Here is a 19,582-nt window from a genome sequence, read left to right on the forward strand (position 1 = left end):
AACTATCATGAGTGTTTGGTATACGTTCTTTCATTTCATCCTGACAGCAAGTTTTTAAGAGGAGGCATTACTATTATCTCCACTGTACAGAAAAAGGAAAATGAGGCACAAGGAGGGAGGTCACTTATTCAAGGTCACACAGGGTCAGGGTCAGGATTTAAACTCCTGCAGCCAGGCCCTGGAACCCACGTAATTTGCATTTATGCTTTGCTGCCTCTTGACTGGGGCTGAGGGCGTGATGGTGGAGAAGTGGCCTGATTGGAGAGGTTAACTTAACAGAGCCTAGATAGGGGTACCTGGGTGGCTCAGTTGGTTAAGCGTCCGACTTAGGCTCAGATCACATGATCTGACGGTTCATGGGTTCATGCGTTTGAGCCCCGCATCAGGCTCTATGCTGACAGCTCAGAGCCTGGAGCTGCTTCAGATTCTGTCTCCCTCTCTCTCTGCCCCTCCCCCCACTTGCACTCTGTCTTGTCTCTCTCTCTCTCTCAAAAATAAACATAAAAAATTTTAAAACAGGGCCTAGTGATGAATTGGAAGGAGTTGAGGATGGTGATGAAATCACAATAATAGTTTTGTTCTGTGCCAGGCGCTCCCCCAGACTCTTTACATGTCTGAACTTATTAGATCTTCACAATGAGGGAGGAGCTCTTTTCAACCTCATTTTATAGATGAGTATACTCATACTGAATGAAGCCCAGAAGATGGTAAGTTTTGAGCCCAAGGTCGCACAGCTGGGAAGGGGTATGCCCAGGTTTCTACCTCTTAGAAACCTCTTCTAAACCTCTTCTGCCGCCTTAGGGCGGCATCTCACAGCTGACCCAGAAGGTGTGCATGCCTTCAAGGGACTGGTGAACAGTCTAGCAATCCTACAGAAACAGCAAGAATGGGCCCCAGAGTGAAGAGGTCTTATTTGGGGGGAACCTCACAGTAAAGAGTGCTTGAGGATCCCTGCTTTCCTGTTTCCTCCTTCCCCTGAGCTCCTGGCAATCCCTGAACCTTCTTTTGTTTCAGCCCTGATGTGTGCACCCATTCTCCTCACCGACCCGACAGGGCTCACCTCCAGGTCCCCAGCTTCTCCCAGCTCGGGCCAGGCACACAGGAGACCCCAAGTGAGGAATAAATCTGCAAAATTCTCTCCTTGACTTTGAGCTTTTCTGTCTGCCTGTTTCTCTCCTAAGAAAAACCACCGGAAATACACAAGGAGTCCCGCTATCAGTGTATTGGGGCCTCCTGTTGGGTTTTCATTTCTCTCTCTGTCCGTGTTCTCCCAACGTCTCTCCCTCGCCTTTTGAGTGTCTCCCCGTTCGCCGTTTCTCTGTCTCACCGTCTTCTCGGTCTCTGAAGTCTCTTCGCCAGACTGGATCCCCACCCCCACCCCAGCGGCCGCGGCCGCGGCCCCTTTAAGACGGCCCCGCCCCCGCCCCGCCCCGCCCGCGCCGCGCCCCGCCCCTCCCCGCCCAGGTCAGCCAGTGGGCACCCGGCTTCCGCCAGCGCTGCGCCTCAGCTCGGTCCCACCCGGCCGCGGGCGCGATGGCGGGGGCTACACTGAGGTTCGCCGGGCGGCAGCTCAGCCAGCGCAGCGGGTCTGGAGTCCCCATCCTCCTACGGCAGGTGCGAGGACGCTGGACCCGCAACGGGACTACTGGGCGCTGGGCGGCGGCAGGGGCGGGACTCCGGGTTCCTTGAAAGGGAGGAGATCTGGGATCCCCAGGGCTTGGGGCCGGACTCCTGAGTCCTAGACGGAAGGGGCTGCTGGAGACCCTGATTTGGCCGGGGGGTGGGGGCGGGGGGTATTGGAAAGTTGGGACTCATTGGTTCAGATGGAGTAAGGTGCAGGGGCCCCAGACTCCCGACGCCGAGGGGAAAGAAGGGGCTGGGGTTTCTGCTTCTGGATCTTAGGAAGAGAATCGAATCGAGGCTCGGAGTCCTGGGTCCCCAGTGAGTGGAAGTCTGGTTCTGCGTTCTCACCTGTCCCACGCCCCCTTCCCAGATGTTTGAGCCCAAGAGCTGCACCTACACGTACCTGTTGGGTGACAGAGAGTCCCGTGAGGCCATTCTGATCGACCCGGTTCTGGAGACAGCGCCTCGGGATGCCCAGCTGGTCAAGGAACTGGGGCTGCGGCTGCTGTATGCAGGTCGGTCTGGAGACCGAACTCCTGGGTCTGAGGGAGGACGGGGTTGGGGGCTGGGAAGCCTGCGTCCTCCTCTGTGCCCTCCTGGACCTGGCCCTCCTTTCTCCCCCAGTGAATACCCACTGCCACGCGGATCACATTACGGGCTCAGGGCTGCTCCGGTCCCTACTCCCCGGCTGCCAGTCTGTCATCTCCCGCCTTAGCGGGGCCCAGGCTGACTTGCACATTGAGGATGGGGACTCCATCCGCTTCGGGCGCTTCGTGAGTTGGATCCTGGGTCCCGAGAGGGTGGTGGCCTGGACTTCTTGGACCTAAGGGAAGAGGGGGCTGGGGGCTTGGGCTCCTGAATCCTGGGGTAGGAGGGGCCTCTGGCCTGGATTTCTGATCCCTGAGTTTGTCTCTGGGAGGAGGGCGCCATAAACCCAGGTGGGGCACTGGGGCAAGAGGCTGGGCAGGTGTGTCTTTGGCCAGGCCCCTTAAGTCAACAACATTTGTGGCGTTTCCTACCACCTTGGAGCAGCTCTTTTGGCCTGGCATCTCCATAAAAGTTGATCGAGGGCTAAAATTCTGAAGCCAGGGCTGAGGGAGAGACCCAGCGCTGTCTTCTAGAGCCGCTGTTGGAGGAAGGAGCCTCCTGTTGCCCAGAGCCAGGATCAGGGTGAGGCCATCGAGGCGCCTAGGGCACAACATTTAAGGAGGTGTCCGCTCTCAGGGCCAGGCAAGGGCAGGGTGGGCACCTTCAAGCCACCACCTCCTTAAATGTCTCCCCCCACCCCCCCACCCTCCCATCCTCCCACCCCCCGCCACGTGCAGGCTTGTCTCACCCTTGGCATGGCTGTTGCTTCACACAGGAAGGGTCTGAAGGTTCCTACCTCTTTTTCGCTGTCACAGGCCTAGTCAGCAGATTTCCAGCCAGAATTTCAACCCAGAGCAATAGATAGAGGTGAAGGGGGTGCTGGGGGGAGGAGAAACACCTAACAAAGCTTTTGTTTTTCTGATCAGACTGGCTAAAGATACGGAGAGTCTGGCTGACTTTGGGGACAGAATGGTCAAGGGATAGGATGGAGTCTTGGCCTCCAGGTTAGAGGGTTTTGCTAAATGGGGATAGTTTATATGAGTCAGAGCATTTAGAGGAGATGAGGGCTGTGTGTGGGATCAGAGGGCTTAGCTACATGGATGTGGCCTCTTCATTTCAAGTCCTCTTCTGGAAGCGGGTAAAAAAAAAATGCACTGTACTTTTACATACACTGCACGTAATTGTCAGGTATTAGCAAGCACTTCTTGAGTTGAGAAGGCTTAGAAGAGTGAAAAACTGTTGGGATTTTGTGTCAAGATGAGCCCTTTGTTAGACTGACTGACTGAATGAATGCATGCATGCATGTTGAAGGGTTTAGCTGTGGCGAATTTAGCTTCAGGGTCTTTTTTTTTTTTTTTTAAGTTTATTTATTTATTTATTTTAAGAGAGGGGAGGGGCAGAGAGAGAGAGAGAGAGAGGGAGAGAGAGAGAATCCCAAGCAGGAGCCACACCATCTGCGCAGAGCCCGATGTAGGGCTCGGACCCAGGATCGGTGAGATCATGACCTGAGCTCAAGTCAAGAGTTGGATGCTTAACTGAAATAGCCACCCAGGCGCCCCTTCTGTGTCTGTTTTTTTAAACAACTTAATTGGTATAATTCACAAGCCGTCCAATTCATCCACTGGAACTTTACACTTCTTAGTATATTCAGAGTTGAGTCCATCCGTCACCACAATTAATTTTAGAATATTTTTGTCACTTCCGAAAGAAATCCCACTCCCCCTGATTGTCACCCCAGCCCCCTCCCCTCTTGCCCCTACAGCCTTAGGCAACCACTAATCTCCTTTGTGTTTCTACAGGCTTGCCTATTCTGGGTATTTCATAGAGATGGAATCATGTATCATATGGCCTTTTTTGACGCGCTTCTGTTGCTGACCCTACATTTTCAAGGTTCACCTGTGTTGTAGCATCTATCAGCATTTCATTCTTTTTTATGGCTGAGTACTCTTCCATTCTGTGAATATACCTCATTCATTCATCCATCAGCCAATAGACATTTTAGCTCTTTCCACTTTTTGGCTATTATAAAGGATGCTGCTAAAATACTCATGTACGAGTTTTTGTGTGTCCCTCCATTTTCATTTCTTTTTGCGTATATATATGTATATATATATATATACATATACATATATATATACATATACCTAGGATGGAATTGCTAAATCAATAATCACTCTATATATTTAATACTTTGAGGACCCGACTGACCAATATCCAAAGTGGCTGCACCATTTTATGTTCCCACCAGCAGCGAATGAAAGTGCCAGTTTCTGGGCATCCTTGCCAACCCTTGCCAGTACCTGTCTTTATGATTATCCAGTGTTCTGTGTGGTTTTCATTTGTGTTCTTTAGATACCTTTAGCGATGGCCACATTTTTTTCCTCCCTCATTTTCTTCCCCCCATTTATTTATTTATTTATTTATTTAAAAAATTTTTTTAAATATTTATTTATTTCTGAGACAGAGAGAGACAGAGCATGAGAGGGGGAGGGGCAGAGAGAGAGGGAGACACAGAATCGGAAGCAGGCTCCAGGCTCTGAGCCATCAGCCCAGAGCCCGACACTGGGCTCGAACTCGCGGAGTATGAGATCATGACCTGAGCCGAAGTCGGTCGCTCAACCGACTGAACCACCCAGGCGCCCCTTCTTCCCCCCATTTTAAAAGAATTGTAGCGTGCATATTGTATGGTAGAAATTGCACATATTGTACATGTGCAGCTTGGTAATTTAAAAAAAATTAATGTTTATTTATTTTGAGAGAGAGAGAGTGCACATGCGAGTGGGGGGGAGGGGCGGGCAGAGAGAGAGGGAGACAGAGGATATGAAGCAGGTTCTGTGCTGACAGCAGAGAGACCAATGCAGGGCTCGAACTCATGAACCATGAAATCAAGACCTGAGCCAAAGTCTGATGCTTAACCGACTGAGCCACCCGGGCACCCTGTAAATTCTTACATATGTTTATACTTGAGCATCCATTGCTAAGATCCAGATACAGAACATACCTATCACCCCAGAAGTTTTCCTTGTCTTTCTCCCTGGCCATTGACACCCCATCAAAACACCATTCTTCTTACTTATTTTTTATTTCTAATTTTTTTTTCCCTTATGGGGACTTTTTTTTTGATGAATTTTTTTTTTTAAATTTTTTTTTCAACGTTTATTTATTTTTGGGACAGAGAGAGACAGAGCATGAACGGGGGAGGGGCAAAGAGAGAGGGAGACACAGAATCTGAAACAGCCTCCAGGCTCTGAGTGCTCAGCACAGAGCCCGATGCGGGGCTCGAACTCACGGACTGCGAGATCGTGACCTGGCTGAAGTCGGACACTTAACCGACTGCGCCACCCAGGCGCCCCGAATTTTTTTAATTTTATTTTTTATTTTTTAAAATTTACATCCAAATTAATTAGCATATAGTGAAACAATGATTTCGGGAGTAGATTCCTTAGTGCCTCTTACCCATTTAGCCCATCCCCCTTCCCACAACCCCTCCCGTAACCCTCAATTTGTTCTCCATATTTAGGAGTCTTTTCTATTTGGTCCCCCTCCCTGTTTTTATATTATTTTTGTTTCCCTTCCCTGTGTTCATCTGTTTTGTCTCTTAAAGCCCTCATATGAATGAAGTCATATGATTTGTGTTTTTCTCTGACTAATTTCACTTAGCATAATACCTTCCAGTTCCATCCACGTAGTTGCAAATGGCAAGATTTCATTCTTTTTGATTGCCGAGTAATACTCCATTGTGTATATATATATGTGTGTGTATATATATATACCACATCTTCTTTATCTGTTCATCCATTCATCCATCGATGGACATTTGGGCTCTTTCCATACTTTGGCTATTGTCGATAGTGCTGCTATAAACATGGGGGTGCACGTGCCCCTTCGAAACAGCACACCTGTATCCCGGGGATAAATGCCTAGTCGTGCAATTGCTGGGTCGTAGGGTAGTTCTATTTTTAGTTTTTTGAGGAACCTCCATACTGTTTTCCAGAGTGGCTGCACCAGCTTGCATTCCCAGAGAAGGACTTTTAAGATTTACAATATTAGCTCCTTCCTTCCTTCCTTCCTCCCTTCCTCCCTCCCTCCCTCCCTCCTTTCTTCTTCCTTCCTTCCTTCCTTCCTTCCTTCCTTCCTTCCTTGGCTGCATGCCTAACGTGGGACTTGAACTCGCTACCCTGAAATCAAGAATCACATGCTTTACTGACTGAGCCAGCAGGCGCCCCTCTTCTGACTTATTTAATCACAGATTAGTTCTACGTGTTCTGGACCTTGTCAACAGGAGTCATACAATGTGTGTTCTTTTGTGCCTGGCTTCTTTTACTCCACACAATGTTGTATATAGTTGTAGTCCTTTCCTTCTGTTGCTATATAGCAGAGATTGGCAAACTTCTTCTGTAAAGGACCAGACAGTAACTGTTTTCGGTTCTGCAGGCCATATGGTCTCTGTTGTAACCACTCAGTTGTGTTGGTGTGAAAGCAGTCGTAGACAATGCATCAATGAATAAGCATGGCTGTGCTCCAATAAAACTTTATTTACGGCCTCTGAAATTTTCATTTCGGCCTTCTCATGTGTTATGAAATACCACTCCCATTTTTATTTATTTTTCCAACCATGAAAAAAGTGTAAACACCATTCTTAGCCCTCAGGCCATACAAAAACAGGTGACAGGCCAAATTTGGTGCAGCGGCCATAGTTTGCCAACCCCTGATGTAGAGCATTTCACTGTATGAATTTATGGCCGTCTATCCATTTTCCTTTTGCCGGTTGATTCCAGTTTTTGGCTATTATGAACTAATGTGACTGTGAGGGTCCTTATACAGATCTCTTGGTGGACACTATTCTCAATTCCAAGGAATGGAGTTTCTGGGTCATAGGACTGACATACGCTTAACTTGAGTAGAAATTGCCAGGTTTTTTTTTGAGCTGGTTGTATATTTTGCATTCACAGTGGGCCAGATTTGGATGGTTTCACTGCAGAAATAAATTTCTGTTTTAGTGAGCAATGAGATGTGAACATTTCGGCTCCCACGAGGAGTGGCAGATTCAGAAAGTTAGTCTTGTTTGTTTAATATGCTAATTCAGATCCTGATCCCCCAGATCCCACTTTAGAGATTCTGATTTAATTGTTAGGGGTGAACACAGGGGGGAACCAGTGTATTTTAAAAGCTCACAGGTGGGGTGCCTGGCTGGCTCAGTCAGCAGAGCTTGTGACTCTTGATCTCGAGGTTAAGTCCAAGCCCCACGTTGGGTGTAGAGGTGACTTAAAAATAAAATATTAAGAAAAATAAAATAAAAGCTCCCAGGTGGTCCTCTTGTAGTCCAAATGAGGATTTCAGTGCTTCCTTCTATTTGGAACTATTTGAATTGGGGAACCCTCCCAACATTTTATGAAAAATGGCAAACATACAGAAAAGTTGAAAGAAAAATTGACAGTGTGTGTCGGGTCCATCCATCACCTGTCTTAATTTTTGACTCATCGTCAAGTTGTAGATATCGGTACACTGTCCTCTGAACATCACAACTAATGTCGTTTTCTCTCACAAAGGAAAGGAAGGCTGATGGAGGTTCAGAGTATTTAGCTGCAGTGGGAAAAGACATTTTGGGTTTTTGAGTTCAGAGTGCACAGAAATAGTGGTTGGTTATGTCAACATTAAGTGTTTTGTTTTGCTTTAAGTTTACTTATTTATTTTGAGAGAGAATCCCAAGCAGGGTCTGCGCTGACAGATGCGGGACTCGAACTCACAAACCATGAGATCATGGCCTGAACCAAAATCAGGAGTCAGATGCCTAACCCACTGAGCCACCCAGGAGCCCCCAAGATTAAGTGCTTTTGAATAAAGGAGTGGTGGCACGAACCTGGGGACCAAATGGAATAGGAGGCAAGAGTTCGCCTGCCACCAGGGGGCAGTGTGGGCCGTGGGAACTGCGAGGCGAGTGAGCTTGCGGGGCGGGTCCCTTTCCTGTTGGTTCAGCGGATGGGACCGAGTTTGAGAAGCTACCCCTGCAGCGGGAAGCTAGGGAAGGAGCACCTGCTGAAAGGTGTCACGTATTTGCAGCACCGTGGATGGGAAGAAGAAATGTGAAAGAATGTGCGGTTAGGCAGGCCTATGGAATCCCTGCAGAATATTCTGCCGCTGAGATTATCCAGTTTCAAGAACAGGTGACCTGTGTGAGGTCAAGATATTAGGTGCTTACCCCCACAACTTTTTTTTTTAATTTTTTTTTTTTTTGAGAGAGGGAGGCAGAGGGTCTGAATGGCGCCCCTGAATAAAAAATAAATAAAACATACCTATTCAGAGATCCAACAAAATTTACTGCATTAGAAGTTAAAACTGAGACTTTTTTTTTTTTAATTTTTTTTTTTCAACGTTTATTTATTTTGGGGACAGAGAGAGACAGAGCATGAATGGGGGAGGGGCAGAGAGAGGGAGACACAGAATCGGAAACAGGCTCCAGGCTCTGAGCCATCAGCCCAGAGCCCGACACGGGGCTCGAACTCACAGACCGTGAGATGGTGACCTGGCTGAAGTCGGACGCTTAACCGACTGCGCCACCCAGGCGCCCCTGAGACTTTTTTTTTAACACAAGAATATCCAAGTACTCCCATCAGCCATCAGAGCAGTGACGTCATCACCAGCCACAGAGCTTCTAGAAAACACCACCGAACTCTGATGGGAGAATGACAGTAAGAAGGGTGGAAGAAGACTTCCTACTCTCGTGAAAATAGTTCACCTTGCAGACCCTCAAGGTTCCCTTGACCACACTTTGAGAACAATTCTTTTACAAAATCTTTGTCACAGAAAATATACAATAATTCTGAAATCATTCTTAAATCCAGGCCATGTTCAAATTTCTCCAGGTGCCCAGGAATCATTTTTAAGGCTGTTTTTAGGAACCAGGACCCAACGAGGTTCATGTAAATCTAGAACACTCTACGGCCACCTGGGTGGCTCAGTTGGTTAAGCGCTGACTCTTGAGTTCTGCCCAGGTCATGATCTCATGGTTGTGGGATTAAGTCCCATGTTGGGCTCTGTGATGAGCGTGGGGCCCGCTTGGTCTTTCTCCCTCTCTCTGCCCCTTCCCCTCTCACTCTCTCTCTAAATAAGTAAACGTTTTTTTAAAGCTACAACAAATAATTCTACAATAGTTTCATACCCTTTCTGCACCATGACATTGACTTCTGAAGTTTCCGGCCTGTTGTCTTGTAGAACGTTCCACATGCTGGGTGCGTCCGGTTGTTTGCTCGTGGTGTCACTCAACTTCTTCTTTGCTGGCAACTGGAATAGATGGTATATATTTTGATATCGGTTAGTGGTAATAATGAGAATTTAACAATAGTTAACAAGCATTGTGGGTTGGCTTCTTGCCACACACTGTGCTGAGGTCTGTAAGTGCATTTCCTCAGCTTTTGTCTGGAAGGATTTTCATAATCAAACATTGCTGCAGGCAGCAGGGAGTGGTGGGGCCTGTGGCAAATGTTAGGGTGTGTGTTCTGTGTATGAGGCGGGACACCCACTGCACAATTCGAGTTGATTATGCATGTTTAGGAATGTAGTCTGTCTACTGCCAAGCCTTCTCTCTCTTTTTTTAATAGAAGCTGCAAATATACGTTCTTCAGAAATCTTCCACTTTTTTTTTTTTTTTTTTTTTGAGAGAGAGAGAGCACGCAAGTGTGTGTGAGCTGGGGAGGGGCAGAGAGAGAGGGAGACACAGAATCCGAAGCAGGCCCCGGGCTCCGAGCTGTCAGCACAGACATGGGGCTTGAACTCACCACCCATGAGATCATGACTTGAGCCAAAGTTGATGCTTAACCCGCTGAGCCACCCAGGCGCCCCAAGAGAGAATGTTAAGCAGGTTCCGTGCTGTCAGCGTGGAGCTCGACAGAGCCCAATGCAGGGCTCCATCTCATGACCTTGAGATCATGACCTGAGCCGAAATCAAGAGTGGGATGCTCAACTAACTGGGCCAGCAGACACCCCCGAAATGTTCTACTCCTTAAGGATAGACTACAAATGCAGACTTCTCATAACTCCCGAGCAGTCCGAACAAAACACTTCTATGGCTGAATCTGGCCCTTGGGCCTTTGCTGTTTCTTCTCGGACAAACAGATCTCGACCTTCATAACCACATAGTGAGATCAGAAATATTTTCCCCCTTTTAAAGAGGGGAAGTGACTTGCCCCAAAATTACACTGAGAAAGTGGCCAAGCGGGGATTTGAACCCAGGAGGCCTTGTGGTTCCAGTAGATCAGTGTTTTTTACAAATTTTAAACCGTCATCATGATTATGTTACTTTTATTATACAGCGAATATTGTGTGCTGGGCATTTTTCTAAGTGCTTTACAGACACGAAATAATTTGATCCTTGTAATAGCCCTGTGGGGTGGGGACAATTATTATGCCCATTTTACAAACGAGTAGAGAAGCCCAGAGAGGTGAAGTGACTCGTGCAAGGGCACACAGCTAGTAACAGCTGAGCCAAATTTAGAACCCATGTCACCTGGCTTAGGAAACTGTTCTTGACCACTGGTCCATGCACCTTCGCCATGAGATGGGATGTTTCTCTTCCGGATTCGTCAATGAAACCTCCACTTCATGAAATACCACTTCCCTGTACTGTGTAGTGGGCACCCTGAGATTTCTCACTTTATCCTATCCCCCTCCTTGCCCCATCCATCCTATTCCATTCCACACCTTTCTGCTCTTCTGTGTCTAGTGCATTTTATTTGCTTTTGTCTTATCCGTGAGATTCGTTCATATTCTAGTATATGGTTATAGTTGGCACGTTCTTATTCTCATCCTGTGCCTCAGTTTCCTCATCTGCAGAATGGGCACAGGAGCGGTACCTACCTCATAAGGGTGTGTGTGGACTGAATGAGTTCAGTCGAGTTGAACACTCAGAAGAGAGCCCGGCACAGGAGAAGGGGTCAGTCAATGTCAGGGCTCTTGGAAATGAGTCGATCTGACTAATGGGTGAAGAGGGAAGGGTGTACCTAGCAGAGAGAATTGCATGGGCAAGAGGTGTGGAAAAACCTGGTGCTTTCTGGAAATGGCCCTGGGTTTCAGAGTAGCTGGGCGTGTTGAGAAATGGAGGATGTTATAGGACATTGGGCTGTGAAGGTGGACAGGCACCAGAACAGGGGCATTTCAAAAGTTAGGCCGAGGACCCAGAACGCTGCCCTGGGGACAGTGGGAGCCAAGGAAGAGTCTTGAGCAGAGAGGAGCAGGTTTGAATCTGGGCAATAGAAACCCCCTTCAGGGTCGTGCGGGAGATGGATGGAGGCTGGCGGGCCAGGGAGCATGCTGGTGGTTGTTCCAAGCAAGAGAGGATGAGGCCCAAGATGGGTGGGACGGTGGGAGGTACATGGTGGTGGAGGACAGATTCTAGATATTCCAGAGAAGGGAATGGCCAGGGATACCGCTCACTAGCCAAGCCACTTGCCACACAGATTCCATCACCAAGGGCCTAAGGAATCTTGATCTACGTGGCAAGCAGGATTTTGCTCAATTGATATTAAAATTTTGTCCAATTTATATACATACACAATTACATATACCATATATATACTTTTACCATACCATATAGACCATATAGATACTTTCTAACTATACTGGTTGTTCATGGCTGATGTCCTTCTGATTGGTCAATACCCATTGCTACAACTGTGATTAACTACTTTGAACACCACTCCTGATCATCCATCACAATATTTAGTTTAAAATACACCCATGCCTTTTGTTTTAAAAAAAATTCAGAGAGGGGCGCCTGGGTGGCGCAGTCGGTTAAGCGTCCGACTTCAGCCAGGTCACGATCTCGCAGTCCGTGAGTTCGAGCCCCGCGTCGGGCTCTGGGCTGATGGCTCAGAGCCTGGAGCCTGCTTTCGATTCTGTGTCTCCCTCTCTCTCTGCCCCTCCCCTGTTCATGCTCTGTCTCTCTCTGTCCCAAAAATAAATAAGCGTTGAAAAAAAATTAAAAAAAAAATTCAGAGATACAGGGTTAGTATCCAAAATCTATAAAGAACTTATCAAACTCAATACCCAAAAAACACATAATCGGTGAAGAAATGGGCAAAAGACATGAATAGACACTTCTCCAAAGAAGACATCCAGCTGGCCACATGAGAAGATGCTCCACGTCACTCATCGTCAGGGAAATACAAATCAAAACCACAATGAGATACCTCCTTACACCTGTCAGAATGGCTAACATTAACAACTCAGGCAACAACAGATGTTGGCGAGGATGTGGAGAAAGGGGAACACTTTTGCACTGCTGGTGGGAATGCAAGCTGGTGCAGCCACTCTGGAAAACAGTATGGAGGTTCCTCAAAAAACTAAAAATAGAACTACCCTACGACCCAGCAATTGTACTACTAGGCATTTATCCGCGGGATCCAGGGATGCTGTTTTGAAGGGGCACATGCACCCCCATGTTTATAGCAGCACTATCGAATAGTCAAAGTATGGAAAGAGCCCAAATGTCCATCGATGGATGAATGGATAAAGAAGATGTGGTCTATATATACAATGGAGTATTACTCAGCAATCAAAAAGAAGGAAATCTTGCCATTTGCAACACTGATAGAACTGGAGGGTATTATGCTAAGTAAAATTAGTCAGAGAAAGGCAAAAATCATATGACTTCTTCACTTATGTGAGGACTTTAAGACACAAAACAGATGAACACAAAGGAAGGGAAGGAAAAATTACATAAAAACAGACAGGGAGACAGGTGATAAGAGACCCTTAAACACAGAGAACAAACTGAGGGTTGCTGGCGGGGTGTTGGGTGGGGGGTGGGCTAAATGGGCAAGGGGCATTAAGGAGGACACTTGTTGGGATGAGCACTGGGTGTTCTATGTAAGTGATAAATCAGTAAATTCTATTCCTGAAACCACTGTCACACTGTATGTTAACTAACTTGGATTTAAATAAAAATAAAATGAAATAAAGGCTCCTGAGAAAGAAAAATTCAGAGAGTACAGAAACAGACCAAATAAAAAGTGAAAGATCATCCCTTTGCTGCCACCCAAAGGTGTTAATTTGGTGCAGGATGCCTGTGATTTTTCCCACAAGCTTTTGCAAGGTCTGTGATTTTGCTTTGCATTTGTTTGGCATTGTACATCTATCCTATTATATATGAGCTAGGAAGGTGTTTGGCTGAAAAACCAATACATGACTTAAAAAACCATACAGTGGCCTAAATAACTGGGTGTTCAATGTTCTCCTGTAATAGAGTCTGGAAGAAGGCAGTCATGGTCCGATTAAGCAGCGCTATCATTTTGGGGATTCTTTTTCATGGTTGCAAGGTGGTTGCTGCAGCTGCAGCCATCACACCTTTGTCCAGAACCAGATGAAGTGGGAAGGAGAGGTGCCAAACTCTTGTATCAGGAAGGGAAAAGCTTTCTCAGACATTCTCAGACATTTACGGAGATCTTGGTGGCCAGAGAACCGTGTCAGAAGCCACCCAAGCTACCATGGAGGCTAAGGAAGTGCTTGGCTGGGCACACGGATGCCCCGAGCCAAACTGGAGACCTGTGAGTGGGGAAGGGCAGAATGGGTGCTGGGTGTGGACACAGGGTCTGCACATGGTGCCCTTCTATAATCTGCTGATTAGACTGACCTGGACCAGGATGCTAATTGGTGGGAGGGGTGCTATGTGAACGGGTACTAATCTTCTAAGTGGTTGTTAGATCATTAGGGTAACAATTGTTTTCTGACAGTTGCTTCCCTGAACTGAGTGTGGGAATTTAGATAATGAGGATTTTCCTGAGTGGGTGTTTTTTGCACATGTGTCGGAAGTTCTTAACAGCAGCGTCTTAGCAGTAACTTTGAGGGGTCAGAAAGAGTGCACATTTGAGATGCTGGTAAACACTACAAACTTGCCCTCTGAAATGGCTACATGGAGTCATACCCTCCTCCCAGGAAACAAAAGGGCTTGCCTCAAACACCCTGAGCAATACCCTAACAGTTGCCAATCTGGTACATGAAAAGTGAGGGGTTTTAACATTTAAATCTCCCTCCTTTTCTCCCAAAAAAGGGAGATCAAATATTGTTTCAGATGGTTTTTGACTATTTGTTTCCTCTTCCATAATTGTCTCTTTTTTTTTTCTTTTGTGCATTTTTCTTTTGGGAGTTTTTATTGATGCTTAGGAGCTGTTTATATATGATGGCTATTCACACTTTATAATACTTTCTTATACATGCTGCGACTATTGTCTGAGTTTTTTGTCTTTTAACTCTTATTTTGTTCTTTTCTATGATGAAGTTAAACTATGTGGTCGTCCTTGTCACTGTTTTTCCTTATATGTGTGTGTGTGTATGTGTGTGTATAATCTCCTTATGTATTTATAAGATTATATATATCTTTGGGGCGCCTGGCTGGCTCACTTGGTTGAGCATCTGACTTCAGGTCAGGTCATGATCTCGTGGTTCATGAGTTCCAGCCCTGCGTCGGGCTCTCTGCTGACAGCTCAGAGCCTGGAGCCTGCTTCTCATTCTGTATCTGCCCCTCTCTCTGCCCCTCCCCGCTCATACTCTGTCTCTCTCTGTTTCTCAATAATAAATAAACGTTAAAAAAAAGTCATGTTTAAAAAAAAAGATTATATATATCTTTATATGATTTCATATATATTCTTATATACTCATAATATCCTTATATATTTTCCTCTAGAATTCTTTTTTCTCTCTCTAGAATTCTTATGGTTCTTTTAATGTTTACATCTTTAGTTTATCCTGAATTTTGTGTTTTACTTTTAATTATAAAATGACATGTTTTCTGTTTAAAAATTGTTAATGTAGGAAAAGCCTAAAGAAAAAAATATATTTTGAGTGAATGAATAAATTTTTTTTAAAAGATGACACTGTACAAGTTTTTTTTTTCAGTCTGCTTTTAGCACTTACCAGATATTTAACATATTTTCATGTCATTAAATATTTGTGTATAGCATCTTTAATTTCATTTCAATAACATAATTTTATTATTTAATTTTTTTAATGTGTATTTATTTATTTTGAGAGAGAGAGAGAGAGAGCGAGCATGTGCGTGGGGGAGGGGCAGAGAGAGAGGGAGAGAGAGAACACCCAACAGGCTCCATGCTGTCAGTGCAGAGGCAGACGATGCCTGGCTCGATCCCATGAACAGCAAGATCATGACCTGAGCTGAAATCAAGAGTCAGGCGCTTAACTGACTGAGCCACCCAGGCACACCTAATCTTTTTGCAAAAAACTATGCTAGCTAGATGTGATCCTGAGGTGGGATGGGTGCTTCTGGGGTCAGTTTTGCCATCAGACCAGAGTCCTTGGCTTATTGATAACTGTCTGTACTCTCCTTCCCCACCAGGCCTTGGAGACCCGGGCCAGCCCCGGCCACACCCCAGGCTGTGTCACCTTCGTCCTGAATGACCACAGCATGGCCTTCACTGGAGATGCCCTGCTCATCCGAGGGTGTGGGCGGACGGACTTCCAGCAAGGTCACAGGCCCCCTTCTCCAGCCTGAGATCGTAGGATGGTTATGCGTGGGCCAGAGTTTTAAGTACCTGTTGTAAGAATGAATGAATGGGTGTTAGAATGACACCAGAGTTTTAAGGACCTGTTGTAAGAATGAATGAATGGGGGTTTTAGGGGGTCAGGATTAGATTCAAGAAGTTTAGATGCTGGAGTCGGGGAGAGTTAGAGTCATGACCCTTGGGGGGGCAGATGCAGTGGTTTACTGTATTGAGGGACAGTTAGATTCAAGGGGGGGCGTTAGTTATCTATCGCTGTGAAACAAATGACCCCAGAGTGTAATGACTTAAAACAATGATTAATATTATCTCGCATAACTTCTGAGAGTCAGGACTCTGGGAGTAGCTTAGCTGGGTGGTTCTGGCTCAGCATCTTTCATGGCGGGCACAGTCAAGCTAGGGCCTGGGCTGCAGTCATCTGAAGGTGTGACTGGGGCTGGAGGGTCCACTTCCAAAGGCGCCTCACTCACATGGCTGGCAAGCTGGCTCCCACTGTTGGCAGGAGGCCTCAGTTTCTCACCATGTGACCTCTCCATGGGGGTACTTTGTCTTCATGACCTGGCAGCGGGGTTCCTCCAGAGGGCATGATCAGAGAGATGCAACGGGCAAGCAGTCTGAAGCCCTAACTTTTTCTTAATGACCTAGCCTCAGAAGTTAACCTCTGTCATTTCTGCAATATCCTATTTATTCATTGCAAGTCACTTAGTGGAGACCACTAAGTCAAGGTGAGGGGAAGGATCACATTTTGAACGGAAAAGTGTCAGTGAGTTTGTGGACATATATTTATTATTTATTTTAATAATATTTTAATATTCATGCTTCACGGAATTTGTATGTCACCCTAGCATAGGGGCCACGCTAACCTTTTCTGTATCATTCCAATTGTAGTATATGCACCGCCCAAGGGAGCCCTTTTTTATTTATTTATTTTTTTAAGTAATCTCTACATCCAACGTGGGACCTGAACCCACAACCCCAAGCTCAAGAGTCACATGCTCTACTGACTGAGCCAGCCAGGCGCCCCTGTGGACATCTTTTTAAACCCCATAAGGAGTTTGGCTGCTGGAGGTGTCGCAGTGGGGAGGGGTGTGAGTTTGATTCAGGAGTTCGGCTGCTAGGGGGGCAGTTAGATTCAGGAGTTTCACTGTGGGAAGGGAGTTTAGTTTCAGAATCTCTGGGTGTGCCTGCCCTTGAGCGTGTGCATGCGCGCATGGGAATACGGGGCTGACACTAGATTGGGAGGATTTAGCTGCCCTGATAAAGACAGAGGAAAGATAGGACAACCATGAGCTGGAAGTGTGTAACCAGAGCCCCAGGCTGCCTCTTGCTTCCTCTTCCTCTCCTTATGTCTCCGTCTGTGTCTGTCTGTCTCTTTCCGAGGTGCCTCATCTCCCATTTATCCACTCCCGGCACAGTTAGGAAATTGAAGGATTGGGCTGACATGAATGGCGGGAATGATGGTCTAGAGAGGTTTGCCCCCGCCCCAGTTGAGGACTCAGAGGTTGTTGTCGGAACCATTCTCTTTGGCCTCATGTCTTCAGTTTCTTACCTTCTAGTCCAGCCTCCCTGCCCTGAAGCTTTTCTTGGCATCCCCAGGCTGAGGGCACAACTCCCTGGTGCTTCAGGATCTCATCCCAACCTTATTTACCACCATGGCGAATTTCTCACCATTCCTCAATTCTTTGCCGATGCTGTTCCATCTGTCTAGAACGCCCTTTCCTCTCTTTCTGTGCCTAGGCAGGGGGGTACTGGCAGGAAATGAGGGGGGCAGTTTAGCTATGTGATTTTATCCTCCCACCCTTTTCTTGAAGGAAGGGATTAGAGGGCTCCTGTCCTGTTGATTCACTCCTCCGAACTTTCCCTCCCCAGGCTGTGCTAAGACCTTGTACCACTCAGTCCATGAAAAGATCTTCACGCTTCCAGGAGACTGTCTGGTCTACCCTGCTCATGATTACCATGGTGAGGGCTTCCTGGGGGAGGTATGGGACTTCTATAACTTTCCATTTGAGAGGGCGTACCAAACTGCTGTAGTCCTTGTGGGGCATGGAGACTACAATTCCTAGAAATTTCTCTGGCCAAAAAAGATTAAGTGCTTAGGTGTGCCGAGTGTGGATGGAGAAACTACAACTAGAATTCCGGAGGGCAAGAGTTTTCCCGGGACTTCCTTATAGAGCTTAGGGAAGGTGGGAAACTACATTTCCCATAGTGCCCTTTGAGGAGAGCCAGCGATCTCAGGAACATTCTGGGACGAGCCTATTAGTCCCAGGCCCGAGATGCACCCTAAGCCTCCTGGGAAGTGTAGTCCTAGGAAGCCCCAGGCACTTGCCAGGTTGACATTCTTCCCCTCCCTTGGCCACTAGGGCTCACAGTGTCCACTGTGGAGGAGGAGAGGACTTTGAACCCTCGGCTCACTCTCAGCTGTGAGGAATTTGTCAAGGTCATGGACAACCTGAACTTGCCCAAGCCTCAGCAGATAGGTGAGCATTTGGGGGCCGGGACTGCTGGGTCTGAGGGAGGGTGGGGCTCAGGGCCAGAACTCTAGTTTCCCAAAGAAGAGGGGCTCCTAGGATTTCTGGGTCCCCGGTGGGACATGAGGGGGTCTGCTGGAGCCCTTTGTTTTAACCTTGGTTTCTTTCTTTCAGACATTGCTGTTCCAGCTAATATGGTCTGTGGGATCCAGACTCCCCCTTCCTGACCTGGCTTTGTCAGGTGCTCATATCCGTTAAGAGTGCACTAGGTGGGGTACAGAGAGGGGCGCCATCACCGAACCCTCTCTTCTTCCCCTCCCTCACCAGCCCTTGAGCTTCTTAAATAAAATTTAAAAAATTTCTTTTTGTTTTGTTTTGTTGTTGCTCTGAATCTTATTTCTGTCCATTTTCTGGGGGAACCAATTGGTTTTCTGGGCTGAGGTGTCTGGTCTAGAGAGGCCAAGGGGGTGAGCAAGGTCACTGAAGATCCAGGGTGCCTGGAAGGAGGAAATTTTCCAACTCACAAGATCAGAAACTCGTAGCTGGGGCAGGGCTTCTCACCTCCTTGGATTAGAACACGGTCTTGAGTTTGAACCACTTCTACCTGTAAGACCCAGGATAAGGTGCTCCACTTCTCCGGGCCTCAGTTTCAATCTGTAAGATGGAAATAATACTAACAATAGGGTGTCATGATGACCCAAGGAATTCACATGTATGAGGTGCTTGGCACCCTCCCCGCATGGCCGGGTTCCTATCAGTGGTGACAATTATTGTAACTATCATTTGGAATGATCTTCCAGGCACTTCCTGGCTACGCCAGAGTGACAGCATGTCTAATGGTTAAGAACACAGACTTTCCAGAGAACAACTCCAGCTTTAAGATTAACAACATGTATAGACTTTGCGCACATTTGTCCCTCTCAGCCTCAGTTTCCCCAGCTATAAAATGGAGATGGCAACCCCTTTCTCATTAGGCTACTGTAAGGATGAAATTAACGTGTATAAAGTGTTTAGCACAGCTCCTGACATCCAATAATCCTTTCTCACGTGCCAGTTATTTTCCTGTTTTTGCCCAGAGAGGAAAGGGTCTGGCTGAGACCTTTAACCTCTGCCCTCCACCCCATAACAGATGGGGGGGGGGGCACACTTTCCCGGTCTGTGGGCGGGTCTCTGACTCAGCTCAGGGCACCCCCTCCCCTTGCCCAGCTCCCCAAACCGGTCGGAGCCCTTCTAAAGGGCTCATTAGAGGGGAGAGGCCCCTATCTCCCTTCCCCCCCTTTTCTTTCAGGATTCCCGGGGTCTGGGCCTTAGGGAGGCATTTATACATAGGTGATCAAGACGACTAGCCCTTTAGGGGACAGGAACGGGGGGTGCTGGAGGCAGAGTGGGGGGTCG

General features: G+C 47.1%; 1 protein-coding gene and 1 pseudogene across 3 annotated transcripts; one reads left to right on the forward strand and one right to left on the reverse strand.

The window, feature by feature from the left end:
• Positions 1-1,457: 1,457 nt before the first annotated feature.
• Positions 1,458-18,549, forward strand: ETHE1 (ETHE1 persulfide dioxygenase). 3 transcript variants are annotated; one of them, XM_043598716.1, is made up of 7 exons: positions 1,458-1,614; positions 1,994-2,138; positions 2,248-2,396; positions 15,557-15,686; positions 17,589-17,678; positions 18,080-18,196; positions 18,362-18,549. In XM_043598716.1, the coding sequence occupies exons 1-7, from the start codon at positions 1,534-1,536 to the stop codon at positions 18,412-18,414; spliced, it is 765 nt and encodes a 254-aa protein (XP_043454651.1). In that variant the 5' UTR covers positions 1,458-1,533; the 3' UTR covers positions 18,415-18,549. The 3 variants fall into 3 exon arrangements, with proteins under 3 accessions (XP_043454651.1, XP_043454652.1, XP_043454653.1); XM_043598717.1 differs by lacking the exon at positions 18,080-18,196; XM_043598718.1 differs by lacking the exon at positions 2,248-2,396 and having other exon boundaries at positions 1,498-1,614.
• On the reverse strand, positions 16,517-16,629 carry LOC122495333 (annotated as a pseudogene).
• Positions 18,550-19,582: the final 1,033 nt, after the last annotated feature.

Source organism: Prionailurus bengalensis, chromosome E2 (assembly GCF_016509475.1).
Source record: "Prionailurus bengalensis isolate Pbe53 chromosome E2, Fcat_Pben_1.1_paternal_pri, whole genome shotgun sequence".
NCBI classification, from domain to species: domain Eukaryota; kingdom Metazoa; phylum Chordata; class Mammalia; order Carnivora; family Felidae; genus Prionailurus; species Prionailurus bengalensis.